General features: G+C 45.5%; 1 protein-coding gene across 4 annotated transcripts; it reads left to right on the top strand.

Annotated features, from left to right (window-relative positions):
- The first annotated feature begins 5,648 nt into the window (after positions 1–5,648).
- LOC148886926 (arfaptin-2-like) lies at positions 5,649–11,359 on the top strand. 4 transcript variants are annotated; one of them, XM_089017426.1, is made up of 9 exons: positions 5,649–5,933; positions 7,891–8,000; positions 8,511–8,543; positions 8,751–8,844; positions 9,177–9,304; positions 10,142–10,387; positions 10,462–10,619; positions 10,696–10,870; positions 10,942–11,359. In XM_089017426.1, exons 2-9 carry the CDS (start codon positions 7,896–7,898, stop codon positions 11,095–11,097), a joined length of 1,095 nt encoding a protein of 364 aa, XP_088873552.1. In that variant the 5' UTR covers positions 5,649–5,933; positions 7,891–7,895; the 3' UTR covers positions 11,098–11,359. The 4 variants fall into 4 exon arrangements, with proteins under 4 accessions (XP_088873552.1, XP_088873554.1, XP_088873553.1 ...); XM_089017427.1 differs by having other exon boundaries at positions 5,652–5,933; positions 10,142–10,363; XM_089017428.1 differs by lacking the exon at positions 8,511–8,543 and having other exon boundaries at positions 5,650–5,933.
- Positions 11,360–11,688: the final 329 nt, after the last annotated feature.

The raw sequence follows: 11,688 nt of genomic DNA, 5'->3' as shown, positions 1-11,688 counted from the left end.
CAGCTAGTTTTTGTCGGACAAACACACCGACAGTGCCACGGTGGCTGGCGGACTAGTTTTGCACCCCCCCCTCTGTTTGAGTGCAGACATGGTTTATCGAGTGGAGTACTTTTGCTGTTACGGGAGCGAAAAAGACCCCACCGCAGGCTAATGTTTAGCCGAAGAAGACACAAAAGAAACTGACGGTCGAGCAGAAGAAGGGGATCATCGAATAACACCAACGAGGTGCGCGTTTGTGTGACTTAGCGTCCCAGTACCAGTACGCTAAGTTGACCATTGCTGGGTGTGACTAAGGGTGTTTCTGTGTTGTCTCAGGCAATAGAAGAGGTTGAAAAACTTCTGTTGATTTGGATGAACGAAAAGCAACTAGCAGGGGACAGTGTGAGTGAGGGTATTATCACCCAGAAAGCAGGGCAACTTCACTCTGATATCATCAAGAGGCAACTAGGTCAACGGCCATCAGAAAGGTCAATAAAACGACTTTATTATATAGTACGTTTTTTTTCTTTAATTACAATACCATAGCACATTTATTATACATAAAATAAGGTCTATTGTGTGTAGTTGTATGGCTTATTTAGTAGAAAGTGATGTTTTATGGTGACCTGGGAACGGATTATTCTCATTTTAATGGTTTCCTATGGGAAATGAATGTTTGGAATACACACTTTTGGCTTTACACACTCTCTCTGGGAAGCAATTAAGTTTCGTAAGCTGAGGTATCACTGCATGGCAATTTCACCGTACGTGGCCCAACAATGGCGTCAAGCGGTCTCATGTGCATCCCCTTGAATATCCTGCGTTTCCGCCAGCCTCCAGAAACAAAGACCTCCACCGTACTGTACTCGTATTTAAAGCAAATAAAACGACAAAATACGCCCGCCCAAACCCCCCCGCTGACCCATTTGGACACAAAATGGCGTCTGTTCTTTTTCCTCTTTGATGAATTGAAGAACGACGACGGCGTGTTCGGGGAATGATGGAGATTTGAGATCCTTTCCAGGATTTTGCAGATTCTGGCGGCGGCGGCGTTTCGCATGAGCTCATGGTGAGTTTCTGCATACCTTCAAAATACGACACACATGAAAGGAATTAATACAGATACAACGTCGGTGTACTTCAAATCAAGTGCCGCCCTCCCTTGCGTAGCCGAAAGGAGATCTGGGCCAGCGCTTGTAATCATCTTTTTTATGAAAGTGCTTGACGGGAGGTGCACTTCTTTTGCTTTTTTTTGTTACCAAAACACAATCAAAAATTGCTCACGTCAGGCGCGCGACCTCAAGTGCTGCGGGGGACAGTGAGTGAGGGTATTATCGGCGAGAAAGCACGGCAACTTCACTCGGATATCAGCAAGGGGCAACTACGTCAATGACCATCACAAAGGTCAATAAAACCACTCTATTATACAGTACAGTTTATTTCATTAAAATACAATAGCACATTTATTAGACATAAAATAAGGTCTATTTTGTGTTATTTTAAGGCTTATTTCGTAGAAAATGATGTTTTATGGGGACCTGGGAATGGATTATTCTCATTTTAAGGGTTTACTATCGGAGATAAATGTTTGGAAGACAAACTTTTTGCATTACGCACACTTTCTGGGAACCAATTAAGTTCGTAAGCTGAGGTTTTGCATTTCTTCGAATAAAACGCCAATGTGTCACGCGTCGTTAGCATTAGCATCCTTCGGGTTTCTGTGAGTGACGTGGGAAAAAAAATGCCTGACGTCGCGGTGACCTTGTCAAAGGTCATCCATCGCAGCCCATGTCTGGTTACGATATTGCCGTCCGTCGTAAAGGCGCGCCATCTTGTTTTGGACATCTTGTTTTCGGCCATCTTGTTTTCGCATTCTTGTTTCCGCCATCTTGTTTTCAGCCATCTTGTTTTCGGCCATCTTGTTTTCGGCCATCTTCTTTTGGCCATCTTGTTTCCGCCATCGTGTTTTGCATTTTCAACCCCGAGAAGATCATTTCTGTTATTTCCTAAAAAATGTTGTCGTCAATGAAAAGTCAAGCTAATTCCGCTTAGAAAGGCAGATTTGTTGTCTTAAATGGGACATTTGATCTGAAGTTTATTTTTCCATCAAGATGATTTAGGAGCTGCCATTTTGAAAATGCTTCAGCCTCTCGCTCGCTGCCGACGCGGACATTTATGAGCCGGCCTTCTTCTGTCAGCTTAAATGTGGAGAATGTGCAGACGTCGGGAAGTTTTTTTTTTTTTTTGAACGACTTGTCCAAGTATTCCCTTCCAGCAAACCTGAAACGTTATCCTCCTTTTACGCTGAAAGGACACTGGGTTGAAAACTTGCTCCAAGTCTGGGAGAGGACGAGAACACGGCCGCTGTAACCTTGTCAATCCTCAACAAAGGAGGCCGATCGGGCCAGGAAGGAAAAAGATCCGTCTTTGAAGTGACTTCGCCAGGGAGCCGCAGGGGGGGAGGGGTTTATTTTAAAGACAAAAAATTATCCTTAGTCAAGTGACCTGGAGAGTTCTGAAAGGCGCTTAGAAATACAATGTATTATTATTATTATTATTATTATTATTATTATTATTATTATTATTATTATTATTATTATTATTCTTTTCCTTTGGGCTTTTCCCCTCAGGGGTGGCCACAGCGAATCAATGTCCTCCATCTATCCCGGTTTTGTGCATCCTTTTCTCGCACACCAGCTACCTTCATGTCCTCTTTGAGCACATCCATAAAGCTCCTCTTGGGTCTTCCTCTCGGTCTCCTGCCTGGCAGTTCAAGACTCAGCATCCTTCTCCCGATATAGTCGCTCTCTCTCCTCTGGACATGTCCAAACCATCTCAGTCTGGCCTCTCTGACTTTATTATTATTATTATTATTATTATTATTATTATTATTATTATTATTATTATTATTATTATTATTATTATTATTATTATTAGCTATCTATTAGCTAGCTAGCAAGCTTTCTATATATATGAGTTACGTATTATTATTATTAGCTACCTATTAGCTAGCTAGCTTTCGATCTATATGAGTTATGTATTATTATTATTAGCTATCTATTAGCTAGCTAGCAAGCTTTCTATCTATATGAGTTACGTATTATTGTTATTATTATTATTAGCTACCTATTAGCTAGCTAGCTTTATTTCTATATGAGTTACGTATTATTGTTATTATTATTAGCTATCTATTAGCTAGTTAGCTTTCTATCTATATGAGTTACGTATTACGTATTATTGTTGCTCACCCATGGAAAAAAAACTGATCCTGTGACTGTAAAGTGACCTTGAGAGTTTGAAAGGCGCTTAGAAATGAAATGTATTATTATTATTATGATTATATCGTGCGGCGATGCAGCTAATAGGGCGAGTCAAGAGCGAGGCTATAAAGAAAGCCGCCATAAAACGGGACTCACAGAAGGTTGTTGTTTTTTTGACTTGGCCGTGGACTCCAGCATGTCAAGTGAAAGCAGATGCTCTTCCGTCTGGAATCCTTTCCAAGTCTTTGACTTTTGCTGGACCGCGTCCAGCTAACTGCAACCTGCGCGCGGGACACGTCTGCGCCATCAAAACGCATTATTTGAAACACTTACATTTGTAGAATTAAAAAAAATACTGTGATACATTAGCTCACGAACTTAATTGGTTCCCAGAAAGTGTATTTAAGGTGAAAAGCGTGTCTTCCAAACAGTAATTTCCTATAGGAAACCCTTAAAAATGATAATAATCTGTTCCCACGTCCCCATAAAACATAATTTTCTACTAAATAAGCCTTAAAACGACACAAAATAGACCTTATTTTATGTATAATAAATGTGCTAAAGTTCGTTAGCTAAAGCGTTCAGAAACCGAGGTATCACTGTATATATTTTTTCATCAATGAATGCTTCCGTTCGCCATTCGGAACCACCGCATTCGGGTTAAAGTTAAGGCTAACACGTTAGCGGTTAGCAGTTAGAGGTTTCGGCTTGAGTCCACATTTTTAAACGGTCGTACACGCAAACCGTAACCGCAACTTTGTTAGCTATCTTGTGAATGGCAATCAAAACATTTGTTTTAGAACACGCAGCAGAACATACAGGTAACATCCGACTTACCACCAGCTCGACTTACGATCACCCGTACTTACGACCATGACCTATTTTTTTATTTATTGTAATTCTACGCCTGGCACCGCAACGTGCTAGCAGGCCGGCAACGCGTACGATAATTTTGGCCAGCAAGCCAGCATGTCACTCTCGCATAGCAATTGACCGTGTCATGGCACCAGAGGGGGGAGGGGTTTGCGTGTCATTTAGCCTCTGAGTCTCTATTCAACCTTTGAATGGATTTCGACTTACGACCCTTTCGACTTTCGACCGTTTGGTCGGAACGAAACTCGGTTGTAAGTCAGATGGAGGTCATGGTCGTTGTGAGTCATTTAGCCTCTGAGTCTCAACATTTTGAATGGATTTTGACTTACGACCGTTTGGTCAAAACGGAACTCGGTCGTAAGTTGGATGTTACCTGTAATTGGTGACCTCAGAAATCCAGATGGCGCCGGTCTGGGATATTTGTCACCATTCAGCACGCTAGCTAACGACACTCTGCGTCGCGTTACCGGCCACTTAATGGGCGAGAATGTAGTCTTGGCTGCCACTCCCGTCCACTGAACCCCCCCCCCCCCTCCCCCGGGATATATCGAGTTTCTCATCTGCAGCTGTTTAATACACGGCTGGATTGTCACGCGCCGGCTTTGTTGTTCTTGCGGCTTTTGGAGGAGAAATTCTGCCTGCAAGGGAGATTAGCCAAAATGACGTGACGAAAGACTCACTGAGGCCATGAATAACTCCATGTCTCGTGTGTGTGTGTGTGTGTGTGTGTGTGTGTGTGTGTGTGTGCTTCCTTTGTGTTTTATAGCCTCCACATATTACATTTAGAGCGCACAACCAATTATTGAAGAAGTACTTTTCAAATTTGAAGTCAAAACATGACTTTCATTGTGATTTACTGAGACAATTTTAGGTCAGACTTTACAAAGCATCATAGAATTTCACATGCTTTATTGGCATTAATGGTGCGAATAAAATGATGTGGCGGCCCAGATTTGGCCCCCGGGCCTTGGCATGGACACCTGTGTTGTATCGAACTTTGGAACTGGGCCGGTTGTTATCAAGATGTACGGAAACCATTTGTGTTGAGTAACTTGGCCACAGGAGGGCAGTGTAGTGTCCAGTACTGTATTTGTTCCAAGCATTTACTTGAGGCCTTTTTTTGGATTGGATTGGATGTACTTTTATTCGTCTTGCAGTGGAGAAATTTACATTTCACTGCAGCAATGTTATGAAAGGAAAAGAAAAAGTAGAAAAATAAAATAACCGGCGCTGCTGGAACGGCAGGCACTCTGGCGGCAGCCATCTTGAATTCAAAACAACAACAAAAAAACTAAATAACAAATAATATTACAACATAAAGACACAGAGCGTTTTAATGTAGGAAAATTAAATGCAACCTATAATTCATTGACTGTAAGAGTCTTCCAACATTATTTCTCAATTTCCGAATAAAAACAATATGTCTTTTAAATAATTGGTCTAGTAATTCCTCGCACGTCAAACGCAGCGAATAACTTCCTGTATCCGACAAAATAAAAGCATTGCCCGCCAGTCACTTCCTCCGCCGATTAATTGGTCCCCTTCTTCCGCTTCTTCCTTTTCCTTCTCGGCTCGTCCAAGTCAGTCAGCCAGCCAAAAATCGTCACCCGATTACTGCGCCTGACCAGCAACATCAGCAAAAACAACGATCGTCCTTTTCTGCCGTCATGTCGTCCGAATTTCCTCCCTCCGGTTTGTGGTCGTTGTAGCCCAAGACGCGTTGGCCGGAGATGTTTCGTTGTGGCCGCTAGCAGCTCGTTAGCCTGCCCGCTGGCATTCGAGCGGAGGGGCGGCACGAACGGACCCCAAACTCTGCAAAGGGTAATTCCCTCGATTCTTTCACTTTTATTATCATTTTATTTGGGGGAGGGCGTGCACACCACGTCACATTTTAAGGCTGCTCTCGAGTCTGTTAGCCGGTTGACGCTCCAACTTGAAATCGGGCCTTTCCGAGATAATATCCAACAAGCAAATAAGCACGTTGTTTGCACAATTGTTGTTTGCACGATGATTTGAAATGCGAGCAAAAGTGCAGAATTGCGTCACGGACGCGAATAAACGTTTCCGCGTTCGCACCTGAGCGGCTGCACCTGCCATATGGCACCAAGCCGACGCTTGTACGTTTTAAAGTCTGTTTGCTACATTGTTTCTTTCTGCGGTTTCTTCATTTGTGCGTTTCAGATACACGCGCAGTGAATTTGTGGTTTGTGATGTTTTCTTGGGGTAAAGTTACTGCCCATTTGTTTAATACGGATGAATGAATACACACGGCTAACAAAACGGTGACGTGAAACTAAAAATATAGAATAATAAGGTGGGTGTCGTTGCCAATCTTAAATTCTACAACTTGGATTGCCGATTTGAATAGCATTTGAACGTCGGCGTTGACATGGCAACTGACGTGTACCTGGTCGAGACGACAAAATGGCGTCTCTGGATGTCAAATGACCTCAAAACGAGTCAATCCCTTTCAAACGGCCTTTTTAGAATAATAATAAAAATAATCCTGATAATTTCATTTCTAGGCGCCTTTCAAAACTCTAAAGGTCACTTTAGAGTCACAGGATAAGTTTTTGAGTGGATGAGTAACCTGGAGCTAACTCAAATAGATAGAAAGCTAGTTAGCTAGCGAGCTAATAGATAGCTAATAATGACTTGTGTCAAATTCAAGGCCCCGGTGCCACATCTGGCCATCTTATTTGGTCTGCCAATCAAGCATGAGATCAGCACATCTTTTGAAAATACTATAATTGTAACTTTTTTCACCAATCTGATAGCCTTTCTACAAAAAAATGCGATAAATAAACCAATGAGCTAACCCAGCCGTGTAGTATGCAAAACGCAAGATGCAAATGAACTGACGTGACTGATAAAGTGTTCGTACATGAAACGTTTTTCACCAAACGGGTTTGCGCAAACATATTTAAGCTTGAGGCGGCGTATTGGGGAAAAAGGCCCAGATCAATGTCCAATACCGTGATACCTCACCTTGCCAACTTAATTGGGTCGCCGAAAGTGTGTGTAAGGCGAAAGGTGTGTCTTCCAAAAATGTATTTCCCATAAGAAACCATTAAAAGGAGAATAATTTGTCCCCAGGTCCCCATAAAACATCATTTTCTACTAAACAAGCCTTAAAACTACACACTGTATAAACTATAGTCAAGTGGTTTTATTGACCTTTGTGATGGTCGTGGATGTCGTTGCCTTTTGATGATATCCAAGTGAAGTTGACGTGCGATAATACCCTCGCTCACACTGTCCCCCGCTAGCTGCTTTTTGTTAATCCCAATCAACCGAAGTTTTTCAACCTCTTCTATTGCCTGACAACCGTTGCTTAGACAACACAGAAACACCCTTAGCCACACGTAGCAATTAGCGTACTGGTACTGGGACGCTAAGTCACACCAACGCACACCTTATTGGTGTTTTTTTGATGATCTCCTTCTTCTGCTCGACCGTCATTTTCTTTTGTGTCTTCTTTGGCTTAACATTAGCCTGTGGTGGGGTCTTTTTCAGTCCCATAATAGCAAAAGCACTCCACTCTATAACAAACCACGTTTGCACCCAAAAAAAGGGGGTGACAAAAACTAGTCCGCCAGCCAACGTGGCGATGTTCGACCGTGCGGTTTGGTTCGTCCGCCGAAAAGTAGTTCGTTAGCCAACAGTATGTGCTCGTGAATTTAATGTTCGTAAGGCGAAAAGTTCGTGAGCTAAAGCGATCGGATATGTGCTAATAGCTATGTTTTATTGTTATTTCTGTCTGTTTGTCCGTCCCAAGGCGCCATGTCGGACGCTATCATGAGCAAAGCGGCCACGGTGGAGATCGCCATCAACAGCAACAGCAACGGCAGCGCGGGCGCGCCGGCGGAGGACGACGGCCTGGAGCAGGTACGCCGCCTGGTTTGCGTGGCCTCTGCCAGACCGTGATGGAGTATGCATGCGTGCGTGCGTGCGTGCGTGCGTGCGTGCGTGCGCGTGTCGATTGGATTGGATGAGCCTTTATTAGTCTCGCAGTGGAGAAAGTGACATTTCACAGCAGTAAAGTGACAAAAGGAAAGGAAGAAGTAGAAAAACAAAATACAGGCGCTGCTGGAACGGCAGCCACTCTCTCGGCAGCCATCTTGAAGTCAAAACAACAACAACAACAACTATATAGCCAACAGATGGTTAAAAAAAAAAAGCAATGATTTTGAGAGCACTTGCTGACGGCTGCCGACTCGGGCGCCATCTTGGAGGTGAATGTTATTTTCCGCCATTTTGCGCCATAAGCATCGTTTGCCACCCGTCGCGTTGACTTTTTGTGTAGCATCCTCCCGATTTCGGTCCTCCCTGTTGTTTTTTTTTTTTTTTTGTCGATTTTGGCTTTTTGTCCACGTGTGTTTGTGGCCGTCTGTGCAGGCGACGAGGCGGCCGTGGCGTTTAGATGAGAAGGTAGGAAAGCGCCTATTTTAGTGCGGTGCGCCCTTCCTAGTTTGTGTTTGTGTGAGCGTGTTGCTTTGAATTTGTGGTGCGTGCGGCGCCGTCACTAACACGTGTGGCGTCTTCCCCCTCGTCCACTTGTGACTAATCGTCCCTCCGTCAATGAAAAAAAAGCAAAATACATCAATCATCCAATGGAATCCTTCCTTCCACGTTTAGGCCCTGCAGCAGGTGATGGTGTCGGGTCCGAACCTCAACGAGACCAGCGTGGTGTCGGGCGGCTACGGCGGCACGGCGGAGGCCATCATCAAAGGTAGCGACCGCGACGCCCCGAAAAGGCCCCGACGGGGGCCTCGTGCGCTCAAGACCGCCATCTCGCTTGCAGATGATTCTGGTGCTGCCTAAACGGGCAGCCTGGAAGATTTTGTGTGGCACGTTTTGAGAACAAAGTTCCTTGGAAATCAGTCACCAAAGCGCCCGAGTGAGCAAATGTCAGTTTGCTGCCTAAACGGGCAGCCTGAAAAATATTTTAAAGTAAAGTAAAGTAAAGTAAAGTTATGTGCAGGACCTTTGATAACAAAGTCCAACCAGTTCCTTGTTTTTCTGGCTCGGACGTGACGGTTTGTCTTTTGGCTCCATTCGAAGGTCCCGGTATGCAACGGAGCGCTAGCAGCCCGTCTGACGCCGCGATGGCGGCGACGGACGACGCCGCTCGCGGCGTGGCGGCGGAAAAGCTGGAGAACGTTAAGAAGTGGGGGCTCAACACTTATAAGGTACCAAAAACTGTCAAACGCCCCCGAGCCTACCTTTGGGGAAATGTTGAGTGCCAAATGTTAAACGGCAAAACAATTCCATTTGGTGTGTGACTTAGCGTCCCGGTACCAGTACGCTAATTGCTACGTGCGGCTAAGGGTGTTTCCGTGTTGTCTAAGCAACAGTCTCAAAGCAATAGAAGAGGTTGAAAAACTTGAGTTGATTTGGATGAATGAAAAGCAGCTAGCAGGGGACAGTGTGAGTGAGGGTATTATCGCCGGCAACTTCACTCGCATATCATCAAGAGGAGACTACATCAACGATCGTCACAAAGGTCAATAAAACGACTCTATTATCCAGTACAGTTTATTTCTTTCATTGCAATACAATAGCATGTTTATTATACATAAAATAAGGTCTATTTTGTGTCGTTCTAATGCTTATTTTAGTAGAAAAGTATTTTTTTATGGGGACCTGGGAACGGATTATTCTCAATTTAATGGTTTCTTATGGGAAATGAATGTTTGGAAGACACACTTTTTGCCTTACACACTCTCTGCTGAGGTATCGCCGTCTAGCCGGAGCATATATTGTATGTCCGCTTACAGGGTGGAGATTCGGGCAGTTTTCCGCCTAAACGGGCTACAGTACACTGACAATGTTAAAGTCAACACGTGAGACGAAACAACAGCCCGAGTGACATAATGACGAGCGTGCGTTGCGTCGCTATCGAGGGTGTACGCGTTGCTGCCACATTTCTGCCAAGTTGAGTTTCAGCTTGTTCAAAACAAGGACGTTTTGACCGCAATTGAGCGTCAATGTGGCGTCAATCCGCCGTCTATTATTGCTGTCGTTAGTGCACCAAGCAGATGATCTCGGAGCGTTTGGGCCGCGGTTCGCGGACGGCGGACCCGGAACTGGAGGCCCAGATCGAGCAGCTGCGGGACACCAAGCGCAAATACGGCGGCGTCCTGCGACTGGCCCGGGCGCTGACCGATCATTTCTACAACATGGTGCAGAGCCAACGCACGCTGGGCGACGCCTTCGCCGACCTGGCTCAGAAGTCGCCGGAGCTTCGGGTGAACGCCGATTGGGATCTCCCGGTTTGTCGACAAAGAGCTTTCTTCTCCGGGCTCGCCTCATGTCCGTCCGTCCCTCCGTCCGTCCGTCTGCGCAGGACGAGTTTGGCTACAACGCCGAGACCCAGAAGCTGCTGTGCCGGAACGGCGAGACGTTGCTGGGCGCCGTCAACTTCTTTGTGTCCGGCATCAACACCTTGGTCAACAAGACCATGGAGGACACGCTCGTGACCATCAAGATGTACGAAAACGCCAGGTAAAAACAAAACGAAAGAAATGTCTGAACATTTTGGGGGCCATCATTTTAACAACGCCCCCCCCCCCTCCTTTAGGTTGGAATTCGATGCGTACCGGTCGGACCTGGAGGAAGTGAGCTCGGGACCTCGGGACGCGACGACCGCGGCCCACCTAGACAGCGCGCAGCTGCAGTACCAGGTCCAGAAGGACAAATACGAAGGACTGCGCTCCGACGTGGTGGTCAAACTCAGGTTCCTGGAGGAGAACAAGGTGGGGAGCGTCATGGGGGAGCGTGCGGGGATTTGCTTGCCGGCGCCTACGTTGCGCTTCGCTTTCCACAGGTGAAAGTGATGCGCAAGCAGCTTTTGCTCTTCCACAACGCCATCTCGGCGTACTTTGCCGGCAACCAGCAGCAACTGGAGCAAACGCTGGAGCACTTCAACGTCAAGCTCAAGCCGCCCGGAGCCGACAAGCCGTCCTGGCTGGAGGAGCCCTGAAGATGGACGGACCGCAACCCAACCTCAACCCAAAGCTTTGATGATGCCATCAAAAGCGCCAACCAATCAAAATATCACAATGCAGGCCATGTCTCCCGCCAATCCGTCACTGGACTGTAACCGGGCAAACTTTGGGATGGATGTTTTCCACACTCCGCTCATTCCATGGCAAAAAGTTGAAATCATCATCATTTTGGAGCAATATGCTCCAAAATGTGACAAGGCGCCCTCGGAAAGAATAAAAGGAATCATTTTCAAATCAGCAACTTTTGTTGTGTGTGGTTTTCAATGACGACCATTTCAATGAAGCCTCACGAGGCTTCATTTGCTCCATTGCGCCGTCGTGTGGACAATCAATGTCATGACAGTGAGAGTGATTCAAATGCGGCCGTGGATTTGATGGGCTAAAAATTGACCAAAGAGGATATAACTATGCTATAAAAAATGCTAGCTAGCTAGCTATGTGGCCGGCTATCTATTAGCTATATGGCTATATAGCTAGTTAGCTAACTGTCTAGCTGGCTATCTAGCTAGCTTTCTATCTATTTGAGTTACTTCTGGGTTGAGTCAACGCTGGCGCATGCGGCTGGC

Source organism: Hippocampus bargibanti, linkage group LG16, assembly GCF_051943395.1.
Source record: "Hippocampus bargibanti isolate YZ-2025 linkage group LG16, ASM5194339v1, whole genome shotgun sequence".
Lineage (NCBI taxonomy): Eukaryota > Metazoa > Chordata > Actinopteri > Syngnathiformes > Syngnathidae > Hippocampus > Hippocampus bargibanti.
The sequence above is the reverse complement of the archived record's forward strand: the minus strand, read 5'-3'. Positions and strand labels throughout refer to the sequence as shown.